Here is a 19796-nt window from a genome sequence, read left to right on the forward strand (position 1 = left end):
GTTTATCATATAAATCAGGAACTCGAGGATATTTTAATCAAACCAATGAAATATGGCAATGAATGAACTCGCATAAGCACTGAAGATGAAAAATGGCACCAGTTGATTTACACAACTCACAAAACTCGGTCGTACAGTCGTGTTTTCAGTTGTTTCAATGTTTGATTTACCACGAATGAATTGACCTGAACCCGTTTCTTTGACTTGATCTGATTCATGAAAAACATCATTCAGGAAAAGCACTATGAAAAATAATTTCGTGTCGAGGGTAGATGCTGATTTGAATACGAGGCTGCCCTCGAACCTTCTAGCTTCCATACTGCTAGTATGAATATGTGCTTACTAACCATTGTTACTAACTTACTAACCACATTTATAAACGACAACGTTTTTGCTGAATTTCTTGCTCGATTTTATGTGAATTAGCGTTTAGATATTGAGGAGCTTTTGGAATTGAACGTCGTTATGTTAGGGTGTTTTTTTGACATAAACGAATGATTTTGATGTTCATGGTTGCGTTTGAAATAAAGATGTATCGGAATGATGCCAATAAATATTATCCTGGTATTTCATAATAGTTTGAATTTCAGTCTGATCCTTTTCACGACAATGCAGACTTGCTACGAAACCTTCTAACGAACGAGAAAAAGTAGTTCGTGTTGCTACGACAGGAACAAGTGGCGTTAGTTTTTTCTTTCAAATGTTTTGATTAGCGTTGCATACAAAATCTACCTTAATACTAGGTTTGTATACCCAGCTGATAAAAACTAACACAAAATACAAAATAAAATGTTTTCATAACTATAGAATGCGTAAAATAACATACAGTCTATCTATGCAATACATCCTATACTTTGCATAGCATAGCCTGTGTGTATCACTTCATTTAGAAACATAAAAGGAACATGAATTTGCAGGAGCATGAGGCTTTCATTTGTCGTTTTAAAGATTTCTACATTGGTTGAATTTCTTGATTCAACGGGAATGCTGTTGAAAAACTGACTGCATCTTAAAAACAGTTCCTGTCGTCACTTGTACTTCTAGAAAGGGGGCTGCACCCCCTCCTCTATTTTTCTGGATAATCCTAAAATATCATGCCTTTTTTCTGCCAGGGTCAAATCTTTGATTGAACCGATGTTATTTTTTACATTTGCATTTATGTGTGACCTCAAAAGCCATCTTGATAACTAAAAACTCGATAAATGCTGGCAGAATTTTTCTACTTTGCAATGATTATTTTTACGATTTTTCTACTCAAGTAGCAGGTAGACATTGGGAGATGATTTAACCTAGAAAAAATGAAAAAGTAAATGAATGGATATTGAGGAGCCATACAAATCAAAGCAACTGAAACATTAATTTTGAATACAATATGGAGAAAGCTCTATGGCCCCCCTCTACATTTTTGGTTCTATACTACTGGTACAGGGTCAGGTACTGGCACAAAACCAAAAGCTTTTCCGACAAAGGCTTTGATTGAGCTCTTATCTCCCTATTTCTCCTACTGCCAGGTAAATTTACGGACCAGATTAAAATGGCAAGTAAATATCTCACCTCCCCATCTTATAAGACCTTTCTCCCTTCCTTTATTAGGTCTTTGCTGCAGGCTTCTCTTCTGTTGTGTCTTCTCCGAACACCAACAACTAAAAACACAGAAATATGGCCCATAGTCTTTTCGAAAGGTGCTAGGGGTAAGAAGTAAGCGATCTGTATGCACCCCGCTCCCACGTCAAAATCTTCGGGAATCACAAAAAGCGAAAAAAGACCATATGAGCAAATACTGGGAGAAAGGAGACTGAGCCAAAAACCGCAGAATTCCTTATGCGCAGACAAGAAAGTTTTCGACAAAGCAGGGCCTACGCCACCGGGGGGCGGGATGGCCATGCCCCCAACTTTTTGCGAAGCAAGTAGTTTTAAAGCTGCAGTAAAATACATTTTAGCCTACATTTTAGCCTATATTCTTTAAATTTGATTTACTTTGAAAATTTTATTTCGTGACATTGGATTCTCGTCGTCGTATTGCTTTGTTCCTGTATATCTTTCATTTTAAAATCACATTGCAAGATTCACAGAATCCGGCGGACAGCCTATCCTGCGGTTCTTCCTTCTCGCACATTTTAGCCTTACCCGCACGGGCCCTACAAAGGGAATTTCCCCCGTGCTTCCCCTAGATATCTCCACTTTGTTTACACTAGGTGGAGAACAACAGCCAATGGCTTTCAACAATGGAAGGTTATGGGCCCTGGAGGGGCAATCGCTCTTAAAAGAAGTAAAAAAACCCTGATACAGTCTTCTTGATGTAGTCCGGGGGTTGCGAGAAGTTAGCCTTAATTAGAATACGATTAGTTAAGAATTATTATATAAAAACTACATGTCGAAAAACTATCATCGGTGCAAACAGATATGGGGCCCCATTACTTTCCAAGAGGTCTCACCCACCAAAGATTTCTAGTTTAACAAGCCTGTGAAATTAAAAGTAAATATAGGTTCCTTGGCTTTCATAATAGCCGAAACTGTTGCATTTCACAACATGACTGCGGCATTCAAGTAAAAGCGATGATTGCTATTTTGTCAAGGAGAGCTTTCTTTGTTTACAAGTTACGCGGGAGACAATAGCGTACAACATATTTCCTTCGTATGTTTCATCGCTTGGACACGGACGAGCGGCTGTGTTGTTATGCAAATAAGTTTAACTTTCCTATGCACTTTACTTTTGATGACGAAAGTGTGAGGACGACTTACGGAGCTGATCGTTTCTTGTCGTTTAGAAGATCATCCACACTTTTTGGTGAATCAAGAACACATTCAATATTATGGTTATACATCAATCTTAGAGTAAAAGACATATACACGTGATTTAAAGCAACGTGATTGCAAAAGGAGCAGTTGTATTGAGCGAAACCACGGTACTTGCCCCGCCACTCAACTGCGGGCCACTGATTTGTTCTAATTTTGCTGCCCTCGTTTAATGGCACAACTATCATTGATAGTAGGCCAGCTGTAATCTGCAGTACCATATGGATTATGTATGAACAGAATCCGGACCTTCGCCTGAAAATATGCCGTTACCATGTAAGTTATGATTTAATAACAACATTGTGGGGCCTATCGTGAGTTTTCTCTCCCAACCAAACAAAGCAGGAAAAACACCCGATTCGCGTTTCACAACATTTTGTCCACGAACAGAACATTAGAAAGTTATTGATGATAATGAACTCTGTAATATGTGATAATTAATTCATGACAAACATATTTCAAACTAAGCTAAAATGAAAGGGACACCCATTTGAGGAATGATGATGATGAGTAAACAGGCAAATTGTACGTCCATATCATCCAGAGATTCAATTTAATAGGTTTTTTTGCCCTTTTGTGGCATTTAACTCGAAATATTCCCAATCAAAACACTTAGTATTGAATGAATATGTTCAAAAGCGGCAGTTACTATATATATTTGTTATTAGCCATTTTTGTATTTATTTTTCATATTCATTGATCCCCTAATTTCAGATAATGCTCTCCCTGAAGTGTCCTGATAGTGCTATTGACAATGGATGTTTTAATCCCGAAAATTTTCTACTAGCGATAACGTCACATTTCCCGCCAGGTTGAAATTGCCACATTCATATTTTGCCCTGTTAGGTCGTTGCGTTGTATTACCATCGGGTCAAAAGCCGTTTTCCTTCGATCTTAGCCTTTTTTGAAGAGACTTCCAGTGGGGGTAAAGCTTTTGTTCTTAGAGAAAGGGACCAATGTCCTAGACGCAGGGGCGTACCTACTGGGGGGATGTGGGGGTGGTACACTTTTGGAAAGTTGGTCGGTAAATTTTTACAGATGGTCGGTAAATGTTATAGATTGTCGGTAGCTGCGTATCTTGAAAGTGATTGAAAGAATTTGAAAGTGAGAGGGCCAAAGTTAGCAAAAGTAGGGGGCCAAGGCTTCCTTCCCCGTTTACTGCAGCTTTAAAACTACTTGCTTCACAAAAAAGTTGGGGGGACATGGCAACCCTGCCCCCTGGTTACGTGGGCCCTTGGGCATTTCCCCCTTGTTAGTTTGTCAAAGAACCCTGCTGATCATGTCTTCACATTATGACTTTTGAATGCTGTTGAGTATCAGTGCGTATCTGTCGCGAAGAAAAATAATGGAATTTAACGAAGACTGTAACTTTGTGTCATAGACCCCTATCCCCTCGCTTTGTCAGTGCCTGTAAAGTTAGCCTGCTTGACAAGGACATGGTTAAACTTCAAAGGCATTTGCACTCCTGAACGACGGGGTTTATAGCCCCTGCCTAACAGGGGCAGGCGGAGAAAGATATGTCAAACTCGAAGATATAAAGACAGAAGTTGCTGACTTTTTACAGAGAACAGTTGTGGTGACCACATAACAGACACTGTCCTTCATGATCAGCCAGTTCTCCAACCTAAATGTTGGCACCCATTTCTCTTTTGCCCCATAGCCTAAATTTCTGACCACCCTCCCTAACTGCAGCACCCTTTATTCGAATTTCTTTATCCATCGGCCTTTTGACTCGTGCTATCCACATTCTGAATACCAAAATCTTTAGCCCTCCCTCTAACCTCTAACAAAGAATTTTGCCTACGCCCACGGCTCAGCAAACAGGCTTGCACTCCGATTTCACATCCCACTGGATATCGATGTCACAAATGGTATCCACACGCCAAGGAGCCATGTGTATGTTGGGAAACGAAAAACTACAGTCTCTTGTGAGGGAGAGCCCCCACCCTTTCTTTCTGTTAAAAGGAATAATTATACTCTTTCATCAAAAGATTGACTCTCGTATTGTATCCCAAACAAGTACCTGAAATCGGATGCACTGCGTAAACTGTTCAAATTTGTGGTCAGTTCTAACAAGCAGAATAAGACAATGGTTGTTGCTTTACTTTGCTACTAGGCAACAAAAGAAACGTTGGTTTCCGAATTACAACTAATGCGTTGTTGTAGCACTATCCAGACAGAAGGAGTAGAGGTCAAACTCATTTTTATAAAAGAAAATGCCTATAAGAAACGAGTACTGGACAGTCAGAAAAATTAAGAAACTTCAGTACTCGAAGCAAAAAAATTAAGAAACTATTAAATCGTGATAGAACTGAGAACAACGAATTTTGCAAACTCCAGAAATCTCTTGACGTGATAAACGTCATTGTTCGTGAAGGTCACGAACATTTCATAACATCATTCAAGACATCATAATTAAGAAACTCTTAGGAAACAAGGAGTATTTAAATTTCCATAACATTAAGAAACTAGAGTACTAAACATGGACCTTTCTTTCTTATAAAAAAATGAGTGTACATTCGCTCGAGTAATTTACTTGACCTCCGCGAGAATCTTTCGTTGCCCCGATCTTAATGACTAATCTGCTTTTGTTGTAAACTATTCAATTTAAATGTAAAGACGAGGAACATCCTATGATGCCTGTTTGCAAATGGTTATTTCAATGGTAACAATCTGAGGACCCATTGCACGATTTTCAAATAAGAAAGTTTTTTTCAGCCCAGCCTTCAGACTTTCTTAGCTATTTCCTAATTTCAGCACTAAAATGTTCTTAACATTTTCTTAACGTAAAGTTGCAAAGTTTACGTTACTTAGCATGCGCAGTGATGGAGAAGATGAAATGCTTTAAATATGCTATATTTCTCAAAAATCTTCAATGTCATACTGTATTCGTCGTTTCCTGTTCAACACATTACTGTATTGTTGAAATATTTCACTCTTACACATAATTTCCTTTGAAACTTTGAATGTCTAAATTTATCTACTTTCTTGGGTTTAAAAGATCCAACCCTGAACTTTCTTAACTTTTTGAAGAACCGAGCACAACTTTCTTATAAAATACTTTCTTATTAAGAAACGTGTATTGCTCCAATTTCGTATGTGTCTCATTTTGCCCCACATTACCCTATACAAGTATTTTTTTTTAAGAAACTAAGTAAGGTCTGGTGCTGGTAGGCAGTTTCTTCAATTTTCTGGCCATTTTGCTATCAAAAGTTTCTTCCATGTTTCTTAAATTTCTAAGGTAATGAATTTTTTAAACGTGCTTCCATGGTAAAGTAAATAGTTCACCCACATTCAGAGATAAACTAACAAAGTGATCAAGCAATTTTGTTTTTCTAGAATGACTAGTTCTTTTGAGATCTGTAAACAGTTGAGCTCATTGACTTTCATCAATGTCAAGTTGAAGTCAAAGCAAATTTTTAAAGAAATTTTCTTCAGTTTGCAATGTACTGAGAATGAATGCAAACTGTATGTCAAGTGTTCAATGTCAAGACTGTTTCGAGTGTCAACTCTGAAAATTAAAACTGCAAATTATAAAAGTTTTCTAGCTTTTTCGATTTGGGTAGGATTGTTTCTTAACTTTCGAAAAATTGAGCCTACCATTTTTCTATAACCTGTTTCTTATAAAAAAGAGTGTATTTTTTACTGTTAGGGGCTATTTAGAATGTTTTTTTTGTGTAATTTAAGGGGTCTAAGGACTGCCCTGATATAAGCCTTGACTTTTCAGTCTGCAAGAGAAAAGCTATCTCTATTGTAATTGATTATATGCCTACGTTACATCGAGACACGTACCATCCTTTCGAAACAGCGCACAAATTTTCTTGGAACTAAATTATTTTTATGGAATTTTTGAGGATCATTTTCGAATTCAAAAGAGTTTTTGGCAAAGGTGTGCGGTGTACGAGAAATTTAAACCAACTCAGTAGGCTTGGATGAAATATTAATTGTACAACTGATCAAACTCAGACACAAATAGTAGTCTTTATTCACCTGCTTTGGTACACATTGATCGAATATGGAGTATTTAGTTGTGTATACATGAAAGATTACCGATGCTTCAGTGATTAATGAACTGCTTCGGTAGTGATGGTGATCAAGAGCTAATAAAGTACACTAATCAGCAGTATACGCAAGCATATCTACACGGCAAATGAAACAATGTCCAAAACAAATACACGCATTTTTAACAAGAAATAAGCTCCGGACAATTACTCACTTTTTTAGTTCTTTTGTTTTTTAATTATACTTTTTGACAACACAAAGACGTAACGTAAGTTAATACGAAAAAGAACATTAAATAAATCAAAAGGAGCTCTTCTTTCTGTTTTCTTCGTCAATTGAACAGAAAATAGGTGTCTAATCGTAAAAGCATCAAATTTTTAGCGATGGTGAACTTGCGAAGTAATTTCTTTTTCAAGCCGAGGGCAAAATATCTAACATGTTTGATATTTTTGGAACTCTTGCCATTTTGTTTTGCCACAATGCCATTTTCAAAGGCTGAATCAATCGGGACAAAACTTGGCCAACCATTTTTACGCTTTTCTGTCTTTTGCGACGTTTTCTTTGGAATGCAAACCGCATAAGCATAAATAATAGTTTCATCCTTTTCAAAAAGCCTGGGTTTCATTACAAATGATATGATATTTTTTATGAAATGGACTTGAATTTGCTTTGAATGGAAACTGATTGAATTTTTAGCGTTAATAACGTGTTTTTGTGTTTTACAGGGTTTGAGCCTGCTGTTATCTTCCTCGGTGTGATCGGCGGAACAGCACTTATTCTTGTTCTCGTATACTTCCTTATCAAAAGTGGCAAATGTTTCTGTGAAGTAAACAAGGATGGTTCACCGGACCCCGAATACGCTGAAGTTGCAACGGAGGACTCTGGGACGGAAATAAGCGACAACACATGCCCCGTGAATCTAAAGGAGGCGACCTATGTTATGAGCACAGGCGACCTATCTGATAAGAAATATATTTCATCAGAGGATGAAGACAATGCACCAGGGGTATCACAGATTGGCCCAATGATTTCCAGCTCTGACACCAAAAAACAAGAGCTAATGCCACCAAAGCAAAAGGGTAGCCGAAAGAAACGCAGGAGCCGTAGCATGGAAGATCCTGCCAAGGGACTGGGCAACCTGCATATCACGTTACAATATTCAAAAAAGGATTTATTTTTGTTTGCTGTCATTCACAAAATTACGGATTTGCTACCTGGCGAAGTCACCGGAATCGATCACGTGAGAATAAGTATGGTCCTGCTGCCTGCTAAAAAATATCGAAGTAAAACGAAACTTGTGTCAACGAGTGACCCAGAATTTGGAGCATCCTTCAAATTTTCAAATGTTTCAAGAGAGGACTTATTTAAATCAGCGATGCGTTTTCGTCTATACGGCAGGCACGTTAGACTGGGGATGCATTTTGGAAAAGAGAAACTACTGGGTGAAGTAACTATTCATTTGGCGGATGTGGCACAGAGAGAAAGGATGTCAACAATTAGGCCTTTTAAAGTCATTCGAAAATAAACTTTTCTTTAAATTCAGTATATAGATGGCTTAAGCTAACTGTTATTATGCTTTATAATAAATTCTCACTATAAACTTCCCCCTCTGGTCTGACACCCCATCCCCCCTGGAAGACACCCCCACCCCCACCCCCCTGGAAGACACCCCACCCCCTCTGGTGACACCCCACTAGATGAGACCCCACCCCCTCCGGAAGGTCAAGCTACGCCACTGGTTTCAAATCACGTTGCCAGCAGAAGTGCGACGCGTTCACAACAGGATCTAGTAGTAACAGCTAAAAGATTACGTACGATGCTTTATCTTGTATACGCGTACTTGCAAATTATAGAACATATTATTTTAACTATAACTTAATGTCACCCTTGCCATACCTTTATAGATGACAGTGTGAAAATAATTGAGTTTGTAGTTGCATTCAGTCGCACAGTTGAATTGGGAATATGACGTTATTTGTATAAAATGATCAGCTATTTTTTCAGGCGAGGCGAGTATCTAAAGAAAGTCATGAAAAGAGGGAAATACTCTACAGTTTTTATCATTGTAATGTATGTAGACTTCTCGTTATCCTGACCTCTGAATACCACTGACTGGACCTTTTTATTCAATTCTTCCACAAATCATCTTATTTAACGAATCTTCTTTAAATCGAATCCACCTGAAATTAACCTACCATTACTCTATAAATCTGATTTTAGGATTAACCTAGAGATTAAATGAATTCTTTTATTAAGAATATTTAATCCTGTTATAACGACAAACCAAAAAGTAGTATTTGTCGTAAGTTTTCCTTTGAAAGTGATTTTTCTTCTCAAAGCACAATTTTTCGTTGCTGGAAACCAAACACATATCCAATCAATATGACATAAAACATAAATTTTTTTCGAAAGAAGAATTCTTGCCTTTCTATTTAGAAATTTTTATCTACATGACATAAATAATAGAAATTCCACTTCAACCAAGAAGGAACAGGGGTTATTCTAACGTGGTTTTGTTACCGTTATGTGGTGTTGTAGATTTGATTCTTGGTGTTGTGATTTAAATTTTGTGTTGTTGTAAAAATTTTACCAATTGGAAAAATATTTCGCAAAATATAAGGAATCGTTGGGTAAAACTATGCGAATTTAAAATCAAAACACAAAAACTTAACACAACAGAAGAATTATAGTAAATAGTCAGCTGGGACGGATTTAAGCAACAATGATTGAGTGTTAGATATTAATTGAACTTCTGTGCCACACCCTTCAGGTCACTGGTAAATGATGGAAACGCCCATTTTTAAAATTCGCCTTTTAACTTTAAGGTAAAGAAGCTAAGAAGCAGTGGCGTAGCCAGGGTTGGAAGATTGGATGGGCAAAGAGGATATAATTTTTGCTGACCACAGCCTTAAAGATTTGGGAAAACACCCTTTTTTGCGTTTGGAAATCATTTTAGCTCAAATTTGGAATTAAAGCTCTTATTCCAGGATAGGCCTCATGTTTACATAATTTTTTTGCAGAACAGGGTCAACAAATAATTGCAGAATACACGTCCTTGTGATTTTTCTCCAAGGTAGACCCCCCGGGGATAAGGGTTCCACATTTCGAGCACTGGCAAATTAAAATGCACCCCTAGGTACAGTTTTTGTGTGTTACATTTAATAATCTAATGATGATTAAACTTCACGTGGATTAGCCTCCTAACATCTCATGAGTTTGGAACTGCAGCTAGCACCCTAGCCAATGCTTGCATAAGATACGGGTATACTATAGAACGGTAAATTACGACAAGGGTAGAAAAAAGCCACTGCCCGAGGCGGCACCATGGTTGCTGCCGAATGGGAAAATTTTTCATAACATTAATGCTTCAAGTTTGCTGGAAATTGCATTCTTTGGAGCATATGTTGATAATAAAATTTTATTCTCAAAATGAATATCCACTGGTGGAAAGCGATGGTATTGATCGACCTCTTCCTTGTTTTACCTTATGCAACATAACTGCATAAATTTTCGAATCGGGGACAAAATTTCAAATCTGGTGAAAGGCTCAAAATCGGCACTGTTCCGGTCACCACGGCCCCCCTGCCCCCCGGCCATGACGCCCCTGTATTATCATTGTTTTTGGTTTTTTCTCAACAGTAGAGTTGAAGCGTTTAGCGAAAAAGATACCAGTGATTGATTTGCGGTGCTGGAAATTTTTCTTAGAATAAACCCTGACAAGGTATTACAGTCAAAAATATAGTAAAACCAAAAAAGCCAGTGAGAAACGTAAAGTGAAACTAATGAATTAAAGAACAACAATAGTTGAGTTGGAAAAGGTTGCCTAAATTGAACAGTAACAAGAAATCAAATTGATTTTTTGTAAATAAACCAAATGCTTGGGAAGGGATCTAATAGCAGATCTTCATAGGCCCCCACCCTGCCAATTTGGCCGATTCAGACGTGCTAATTGGGGTTTTCTAGTAGCTAAATGCAACTGCTACGAAGAGAAGAAGCTGCTGCTGCAATAGTAGACAATTATTTTCGTGATTCCGAGTTTTTTGATAAGAGAATAAGCATTTAAGGTGTTTTTTAAAGACGTAATAAAAACTCAGTCAATGGCTTCAGGCTCTAGGTTTAGGCCAAAAGATATAACACAAGCCGACTCCTTCATTAGCACTTGTAACTAGCATATTGGTGTTGCAGATAATGCAAAATATTGGAAGTAAATAGTAAAAACTTTATGCTGTAATGAAAGACAAGTTATTCATTGGCCTAAACCTTTCTTGCTTTTATTAAGCGTATTCACACTTATGCCCTTCATTATAATTTCTCAAATTATACAGGCAATTTCACATTTACTATTTTTTTCCTGGAAAACTATTCCACTCATTCATTACTCTGCTCTGTATGAGAAATAGTTCTTTCTCAGGTTGTCCATAACCTTTTTAACGTGCTAACAAGGAAGCCATTGCCCTTGAAGCCCTGACTGTATTTCTTTATCTAAGTCAATAAAATTTGTTCCCTTTTTACAAAAAACAAAGAATTGAGCCCTCAGCAGAAGTTCCTTATAAAGTGACTGTATGATTTGCACAGTTTATGCAAACATGTAATACAATCTGATAATGGGGAAATCCAACCCACATAACCAGCTTAGTCATTTCAATGAAACCACGTTGTTCTTGATAATTCTGTTTGCATTCTTCTCTAATAATATGACTTGACAAAAATCGTTCTTATTATTTTGGCCAACCTGCGTAAATGGGTACCAACTTTGGAACATGGTGTTACAATGCATATACGTAAGTTCACGTTTTCAAATACTTCACAGGGTTGTCTAGCCGACATTGTTCGTGTTCCTATTTGATAAGCTGCAAAAAAGTCATAAAGAAGAAACAGGTGCCTGTTTCTGATTGGCACATGCTATTTGCCACACATGGAATGCGCACTCAGATAAGTCTCGGAGCCGGCCAAGGTGTGCTGTTTGTTAGATAGATAATTTTCGGTGTACAAACCATAATTTGGAGTTTGTATTGACAAATATCCTTTGTAATATTTGCCTGCTCTGATCCTTGCTCTACTGTAGACCATTATCTTGGCGCTTCCCAGCTCCAAGTTCCAGTTTTCATCCAATAGTCGACGATGTCCCATATTACTTACATCAATCAAGTTTAGATAATATCACTTTGTAGCTGAAGTCCACATGTATCTAGCATGCAATGCAAACCCTAAGTCAAAACTCAAGATTCCACACCACGTAATTGGACAGCATGAAAAAACTTTAACCATGAAGTTTTGATTCTATGCCAAAAAAACGCTAGCAAACATTATTGATTCTAAGCAGACTCAAAATTCTTAATTACAAGCTTGAAGGTGTCGATTTTCCAAAACAGGATCAAGAATGGATAAATTTGGATAGTATTGGGTTGAAACGGTGCCAATATCTTCTTAGGCAAAAGTGCATAGTATAATTTTCTGGCTTTTGTACGAATTGCAGATTTTACATTGTTACCTCCAATTTTCCACAGACCCGTGCACGGCAAACATACCTATGCCTTCTGTCCCTGTTTTGATAAGAGGGAAGGATATTGTGAGATTCAATAGAGGGTAAACGCTACAGTTTTTCCAAATGATATTTTGAAAATTTGGCATATTTATAATTCCATGACATTGATTTTGTCCAAATATATTTGTTTGTTATATATCTGTTTTCTTGTTTTGAAGCCTGCCCCCCCTATGTATGGTTCTTGCTCGAGTTTGCCCCCCCCCCTAGCCGACACCTACAGCTACGTGGTTGAATGGAAGATGTCAATGGCAAAGAAACGATGAAGGACATGATTACAGTTCGACAATATTTCCTAACCCACTTCCACTCCTTGATGTTTTGTGGACTAGCCGGCTCATCTAGACATCAATGAAAAAACTTAATTCATTATACTGTTAGTTTCAAAATGTCTTCATGCCTTTTTCCAAAACCTCAGGAGTGTAAAATTACAATTAATGAACATGATGTATTTTCTCCATTAATGAACATGGACTAAAACCCCATACCCTGGATGCCAGAGCCTCAGTGAATGAGCCCTGGTACCTTAAGGTAAAAAGCAACATGCATTTAGTGGTTTTGGCAAATCATTTGCTTGCGTCTCCATCCAAACCCTTTATTCGGTAGCGAAGAAAACAGATTCTTTTGCCCATTAGTTCACCCTTGTATCATTCAGCTCTTTCTGTTAACCTCCTCCTCAGGGACGTGGTGGAAATTTTTATGGGCCGGCAAAATCAAGTTTTTAGGGGCACAAAATTTTGATGATGATTGTTTCTTGTTGTCGTCAATTAATATGTTGTTGGAAATGAGTGTTGCGGAGACAGCGTAGACTCGTTTTTTCTCACAAATTTGATGTTACAAATGATAACATCCCCTGCGCTTCTCCTTATATTCAGGAACACCTTCTAACAGCGTGAGGGACAAGGAACTGGTTAAAAAGCGGAGTATACCCCTATCGTTTAAGATAAATGCAGAAACGGAAGGGGGTTTTGCAGAGGAAAACAAATTCCAAAATCTTGTGTTGTCTTCTTTTCTTTAAACACGTCACGGCGCATCCGCAGAGAACAGAAAGCCTCTTTCTAGACGGAAAATAATGTCCCATACTACCTTATTGTCTGGTAACAAATTAATCCCGCATGGACTGCGTGGTATTAACCAATTATTCGTTCATCTTATTGTTTATGGAACCGAAAAACAATGTGATAAAAAAAAGTCTTTGTATTGTTGTGGCAACAAAACTAGCGGTCTTAATTGATGTCAATTTTTGAAAAGGCGCTAGTTTCCAAAACAATAGTTGTAGTAGGCTCTGGCCTAGCTTGTGCCTTTAACCAACGTTTTAACTGGATTTTATCAAGTATCCTAGCAGCAAGTTAGCTAAAACCATGAACTCAGCACAATATCGCCTTGAATTCAACCGGAAAAATAGAATCTTTTCTGCTATTTGAAAAGTGCTGACTAGTGAAGTTTCGCTTTTGCAACACATTCCTTTGAATGAGGCATGGCCTAAGGAAGCGGTGTATGCTGTCGCGGAATGGAGAGCACAGGCATACCTTGTAAGTATTAATTTAAATTTAAAAGGTCTAATTTCTATCAGTTTCAACCTTATCTGCTAAAGAGTGGGAAAGACACAAGAGTTTGTCCTGAACAAGAATGAAACCAGCCTATATTTCAGTTGCCAGGGTAAACCTGTTTACAGCCACTGGCAAGACTTCAATCACGCTGTGGAAGTGCGTGTAGATATCCTCTGCTAGTGGACTAGACGAGGCCAAATAACATCGCATTTCTCACGTTCCTAGAGATTTTCACATATGCTAGCTATAACATCGTTCATTTCAGATGTTCCTCTGCATTCAGCAGTGTCCTCTGAGGCTATAAAGTAGCTAATAATTTTATATGGTTGTTTACATTTATAAATTTCAAGGCAAATTTATAATGTTTACAAGTTCATTGTAACTAGGCAATAATGAAAATGTCTCCATTGAAAAATCCTTTATAAAAGAAATCTAATTACCGTCAAAAGAGGGCAGGAACTTTTATTGGCCGCTCTCGGGAGTAGTTAAAGAGGTGGCCTACTTCATGGGCCTTCGTGGTGAATGGAAATCTAATCCGGATATCAGAAGAATTGATAATAATATTAATAATATCAAGCCATTGTTTCTCTGTTGCAGGATAGAAAATAAAATTTGTGAATATCTTTATGAACCAAGTCAGAATAACAGGAATCCGCGAGACATCGAATCACTCACTGGCCATTTCTCACCTAAAATTAAGATCGCGTTAAAGGACAAGTGACACACTTTTCACCCTATCTTTTCTTTTCATTAACTAATAGATCATCATTTAGAAGTAAGTTTTATCTGGTTTAGAACAAAAAATTCTAATCAGGGGGCACAGGGAACGCGATTTTGCTTTTTATCACGTGACCCGATGACGTACATTGTGATAACTCGGAATTTTCCTGTCACTAATAGAGAGTTTACGAAATACGACGCGACAGGTCCAGACGAACTGTATTCGTTTAGAACTGTGTTGTAAATGTTAATATTGCACTGTATACCAGTAGCAGCAATAACAAATTATCACAATCTACGTCATGGTGTCACGTGACTCATTTCCCGCCATAATTTGAAAAGGGTTTTTAAGTAGGAAAATGAAATCAGAAAGGAAAAATATTTCAACAACACTCTCATACAGCATTTTACTTTAAGTTAAAAGAAGAAAAAAATTTGGCGCCAAAAGCGTGTCACTTGTCCTTTAAATCGGTGTTCATCGATTTTAGCTGCGAAGGTATGTGATCAAAAGTCAACAATTCTTAGGGGTCGCAAACCAGTGACGTAAATTGGCAGATATTTTCGGGGGGGGGGGGGGTGAAGGGCTCAAAATTTCCGGCTGACAAAGGTCAATTCTAATTTTGCATGAGGGCCTTAACTTTAATAGTTTTTTACCAACAAAACCTTATAAATTGCCTCGTAAATAATTATTCAGCTGTATGATAAAGTTTCTAGATTTCGTAAATTTGGAAGATCGAGCATAAAGACTGTTAGTTTAATTAGTGCATCAAAACATACGTAGTCCAAAAATCAGGTGTTAATTTTTCTTCTTCTACGACTTGCCCAATCTAGAATTATTAGATTAAAGAACCATCTTTTGAAGAACGCACTAAAACTCTTCCCTTTTTTATCCTTTTATTTTATGGGGTACTCATTATGCTAGCGGTACGTTTGAAGGGGCCGGCGGGAGGTTAGCGGAGGCCTAAGGGGTATTCGAAAGAAGTGGCTTCCCTGCGAGTAAAGCTCTCCAGAAGTGGCTCTCCACCGTGGATCGAAAACGGCGAAGAGAGCGCTGGTATGAAATAGCTCAAAAACAACAGCTATATGTACAAACTGTCACTTTTCAAAACCAATAAGGGGCGGTTAAGCCCCTAGCTCTTAGAACTAGGGCAATTTACAAAAAAGAACACAACAAAACTAAAGGCGGACACTGTATAAAAATCCACAATAAATCGCTTCGAAGGGAACAAGAATCACCTTGCAACATACCAGCTCTTTTTTCTTACTAACTTTGATGTATCGTCAAACACCATCCCGAGATCTGTGGGCTGGCAATCAACATGCAATTCTTACTTATAAGAAACTAAGTTTTTGAATTAAGAATTCACATCATGACAAAAAATTGTCTATAATCTGTTTCTTAAAGTTTATCAGCGAGCTCTAACGATTTTTTAGCTACACAGCATTTTCTTTGAAAGCAGCTCGCTTGAAGGCAAAGACAAAAGTACTAGACAATCTGAAATGATTTAAAAACTTCAACATTCGAAGTAAAAAATAAGAAACAACTAAATTTTGAGAAATCCAATAACTCCGAAATTTTGAGAGAATTCCTCAATGTTATTGGCTCATTGCAACAATCTGGTAGAACAATACGCTTCCTTTGTCTAAGTATAACTCAAAGGAAGACATTTTCTGTGTCTTCCTTTGTGTAAGACGTGAATCTCACAACAAAGATGTCATTTTAAAGATTGACGAGTGAAAGATTGACTATTTGCAGCTGCGAGCACCTTCTCCAAAAAGTTTTTGCTGTGAAATACACTCTTTTTTTAAAAGAACCAGTAAATTTAGGTTCAGGCTGACTGTTCTTAATTTTTTTGAAAATCTGAGGCTGGATTGTTCTTAATTTGTTTATAAATTAAGAGGGTGTAAGCAGTGCTATTGCTAGCTTTTTCGCTCTAAGGAGGTGTTCAGGCCTCATTTGCCAACAAAGTGAGTGAGACAGCCTTAATTTGCTGACAAATTTGAATATCCACCGAAAAAGCACCCACACATCGCTAAAAATCCTCGATTTTGAGAAAAAACGTTATTCAAAATTGCATTTTGCAGAAGCTCAGCCTCAGCTTGTTCTTAATTTGTTTTTAGCTTTTGACAAGTTTTGAGGCCCGTGTTTTTATAAAATTGTTCTTATAAAAAAAAGACTGTAACCTTGCATGGAAAATTAGATATAGGACCCCGAATGCCAATATTATTGACATCATGATTGAGAAACTCTTAAGAAACAATGATGATTGCAATTTTCCATAACATTAGGGGTTGAAGATATCTAGGGGACGAGAGGTTAAATATCGAGCCATGGGGCCAATGGTCCCTGAAAAAGTTTTGGTACTTTTTGGGCACGAGAGAAAAATATATAACGGTTTGGCTTTCGTATTTAACCAATTTAGTAATGTTCCCGTCGCGTGTTCAAGTCACATGTTCTGTTAAGTCCTATTGTGTTAGTGAACGTCTCTTTATGACAATGTGTTTATCTTTCAACATGTAATGTGACGCTCGTATTGTCCTGTTAATTAGCTCCGTTTATGTTATTAGGTTATTAGTATGTGTTGGTCACGTCACGTTATAAGTTAGTCTTCTAATTGAAGCATTAGAGAAAACATCAGAGAACGAGTATCTTTTGTGCGTTACCTATTCGGGGCTTAGGTCCTTTGGCCTAGCCCATCGCTCCACCCACGAGCGCGGTTATTAACTGGTTCTTCACCGTCATGACAAGAACCCTTATCGTTACAAATAAAAAAAATAGTTTTATGCAGAGAGATACTAAAAACCAGAAAGAAAGAATCTACACAAAGTCAAGAAAGAGTATGATAAAAGAATATTGATAAATTAGTCAGCAATACCCTAGCCAGCAATGACTAATCAATCGTAATATCAATAATGGTAGAGGTATCAAGGAGAAAGTGTTATCAACTAGTTGCTGCATGATTAGGGTATCCATGTATTTATTGTCTACAGTAGTCAAATGCTTATAGGCTCAAATTATATATGGCACTGCGGGGTTTGTTTGTAGCACAGAAGTCCTATTTCTTTAACTGCATTCCCAGTTAGAAAATATTTTTCCACCCCTGAGTAGTATGTAAATTTTGTTTTTGGCTTACTCATACCATTTCATGTTTTTGTTTTTTACAGGGTATTATGGTCCTGTCATATTCCTCGGGGCTCTGATGATAGTGTTGTCTGTTTTGGTATTCCTACACTGGCTAGTGCAGTTCTGGCTGGATAATCAAGAGAAAGAGAACCCGGACGACATTATAGAATCAGATAACAGTGAATTTGAGTCGCCATATGAAAAGCATTTGATGATTAAAAAAAACAAAGTAAAGAAGAAAAGAAAGTTTATGAGAGCGAACCATGAAGAAATTAAGCGTGGCAGCATTCCGAAAATCGACATAATCAAAGCAGCGAGTGAAACGTCATCAGTGTCAGACAAAAGTGTCAAAATTCGAAGCAAAAAGAGACTTGCTGTCAGTTTATGTATGAAACATTCAATTGTTAATATGCGTTTATCTGGAATGATAAAGGGCGTTATTGGTCTGCAGTTTCCTAATCACGGTGGACCAGATAAAATTCGATTTAAATTGGAGCTGCAGCCGTCATCAACCAAAAAGTTTTTTAAGACTCCCTTCCACATTCCTTTAGATTCAAGCCTAATTATTCCATTCCAATTTTTGCTTATTCCCAAAACTGAACTGCAAACGTCCGTTATCCATCTTCGACTTTTTGGTAAAAAAGAGAAATTCGGTCTTCCAATTGGACCGGAGCATTGTTTTGGAGAAGCATTTGTTTCACTCAAGGACCTTGCTTCGGGTGTAGATGAAATAAACGTTGTGCAAGAAATAATTCCGCTTGGTAGTAAGCCGTTTCATAGGGAATCGCTGAACATTCGTGTTTCTGCACCCAAGATAAGAACAAAGCAGTTTGCGAATCAGCAGATTGAAGTTGCCCCAGAGGAAATAAATATATTCTTCAATGATGGAGACAACGACTCGGCCAAAGACGAGAAGAGGGACCGTTCTACCAGTTATCTTGTAGACAAAAGTTGACATACATCGTGGTCATCATCATATGTATCAAATATATAGTCATAATTGAATGCTACGACTATAATAATCATTATCATCGACATGAAAATATCATCATGATCTTCAGGTTGATATCGAATGTCTTGAAAACATCTTAATTTATCATTACCCTTACTCATAATAATAATTGTTGCCGTACATAGGCCACCAACAGCCCTTGAAGACTTTTTTCGATGTTTTTCATGATCAAATAGGTTTCACCATAACCTTCAACAACTAACCCAATGGTGGTTTTTCACTGGATTGTAACTAATGCTGTTTGATGATTTATATTTTGTATAAGGTATTGTATCATTTTTCATCAATTCACTTTTGCAAATGGCATACGAGATTTCCACCAAAACAAAAGGATTTATACGGATTTTCTATAAACAACAGGATTTCTACCAAAGGTGTTGGGGATTTTCACAGAGTGATTTGCGCCTCGATTTTTATGGCCTTCCTCGGTCCATAGGTACATCTAAAAAAATTTCTCACCTAGTCATTATTTGTCTAGTATCATAAAAGTCCCAACAAATTTTTGATGGGCAAAAAAACAAAATGAGTAAACTGAGTAAGTGGACAGCACTGTGGTAAATTACTCTGGACCCATGTTCTCCCCGGAATCGCACTTTCTGAAATGTATCATATGTTAATCTGGATATGCTAGTGTGTATATTCGTTTTGTTTAGAATATTGCGAATTTCAGTGTTATTTTGCACTTTGAAGTTTGTATGACGTTGTATTTATCGACAAAATTTGTTTTTATCAAGTAATCAATTAATCAAACTATCATTGCAGGCTTATATCCTAGCAAGGAAGACGAGAAAATCCCAAGGTGTTTGGTTGTCCCGTTATTTGTCTCACTTTCAATGTTTCTTTGTTTTGTGTTTTGTGGAACTTTTGTTATTTTGTATAGTAAAACATAAAGTAGTTGATATTGTCATTTGATGAACATTCGTTCCGATTTGTGCTTGTACTACAGTGATATCTGCCCAGCCGTTTGTCAAAGGCACAGGAACCGACTTACCGGCCGGTACGGGAAAACGACAGCCCGAATGTTTCGGTCACTTTCTAGGCCCCCCCACC

The 19796-nt window shown here is 37.5% G+C and overlaps 2 protein-coding genes across 3 annotated transcripts; both read left to right on the top strand.

Annotated features, from left to right (window-relative positions):
* The first annotated feature begins 2641 nt into the window (after positions 1 to 2641).
* On the top strand, positions 2642 to 8910 carry LOC148959276 (uncharacterized). Its single transcript, XM_089110825.1, has 2 exons — positions 2642 to 3072; positions 7524 to 8910. The coding sequence occupies exons 1-2, from the start codon at positions 3060 to 3062 to the stop codon at positions 8321 to 8323; spliced, it is 813 nt and encodes a 270-aa protein (XP_088966951.1). The 5' UTR covers positions 2642 to 3059; the 3' UTR covers positions 8324 to 8910.
* Positions 8911 to 9049: 139 nt separating this feature from the next.
* Positions 9050 to 19662, top strand: LOC135692150 (uncharacterized). 2 transcript variants are annotated; one of them, XM_065210212.2, is made up of 2 exons: positions 9050 to 11579; positions 17776 to 19662. In XM_065210212.2, exons 1-2 carry the CDS (start codon positions 11570 to 11572, stop codon positions 18687 to 18689), a joined length of 924 nt encoding a protein of 307 aa, XP_065066284.2. In that variant the 5' UTR covers positions 9050 to 11569; the 3' UTR covers positions 18690 to 19662. The 2 variants fall into 2 exon arrangements, with proteins under 2 accessions (XP_065066284.2, XP_065066275.2); XM_065210203.2 differs by lacking the exon at positions 9050 to 11579 and adding an exon at positions 12657 to 13872.
* Positions 19663 to 19796: the final 134 nt, after the last annotated feature.

The sequence above is a fragment of the Rhopilema esculentum genome, chromosome 10 (assembly GCF_057945365.1).
Source record: "Rhopilema esculentum isolate cy_ngs chromosome 10, ASM5794536v1, whole genome shotgun sequence".
Classification (NCBI taxonomy): Eukaryota; Metazoa; Cnidaria; class Scyphozoa; order Rhizostomeae; family Rhizostomatidae; genus Rhopilema; species Rhopilema esculentum.

Coding starts and splice junctions, on each gene's coding strand:
- LOC135692150 (XM_065210203.2), top strand. CDS start 13,851: ATGGAGAGCACAGGCATACCTT. Junction 13,873..17,775: donor GGAGAGCACAGGCATACCTT/GTAAGTATTAAT, acceptor TGTTTTTTACAG/GGTATTATGGTCCTGTCATA.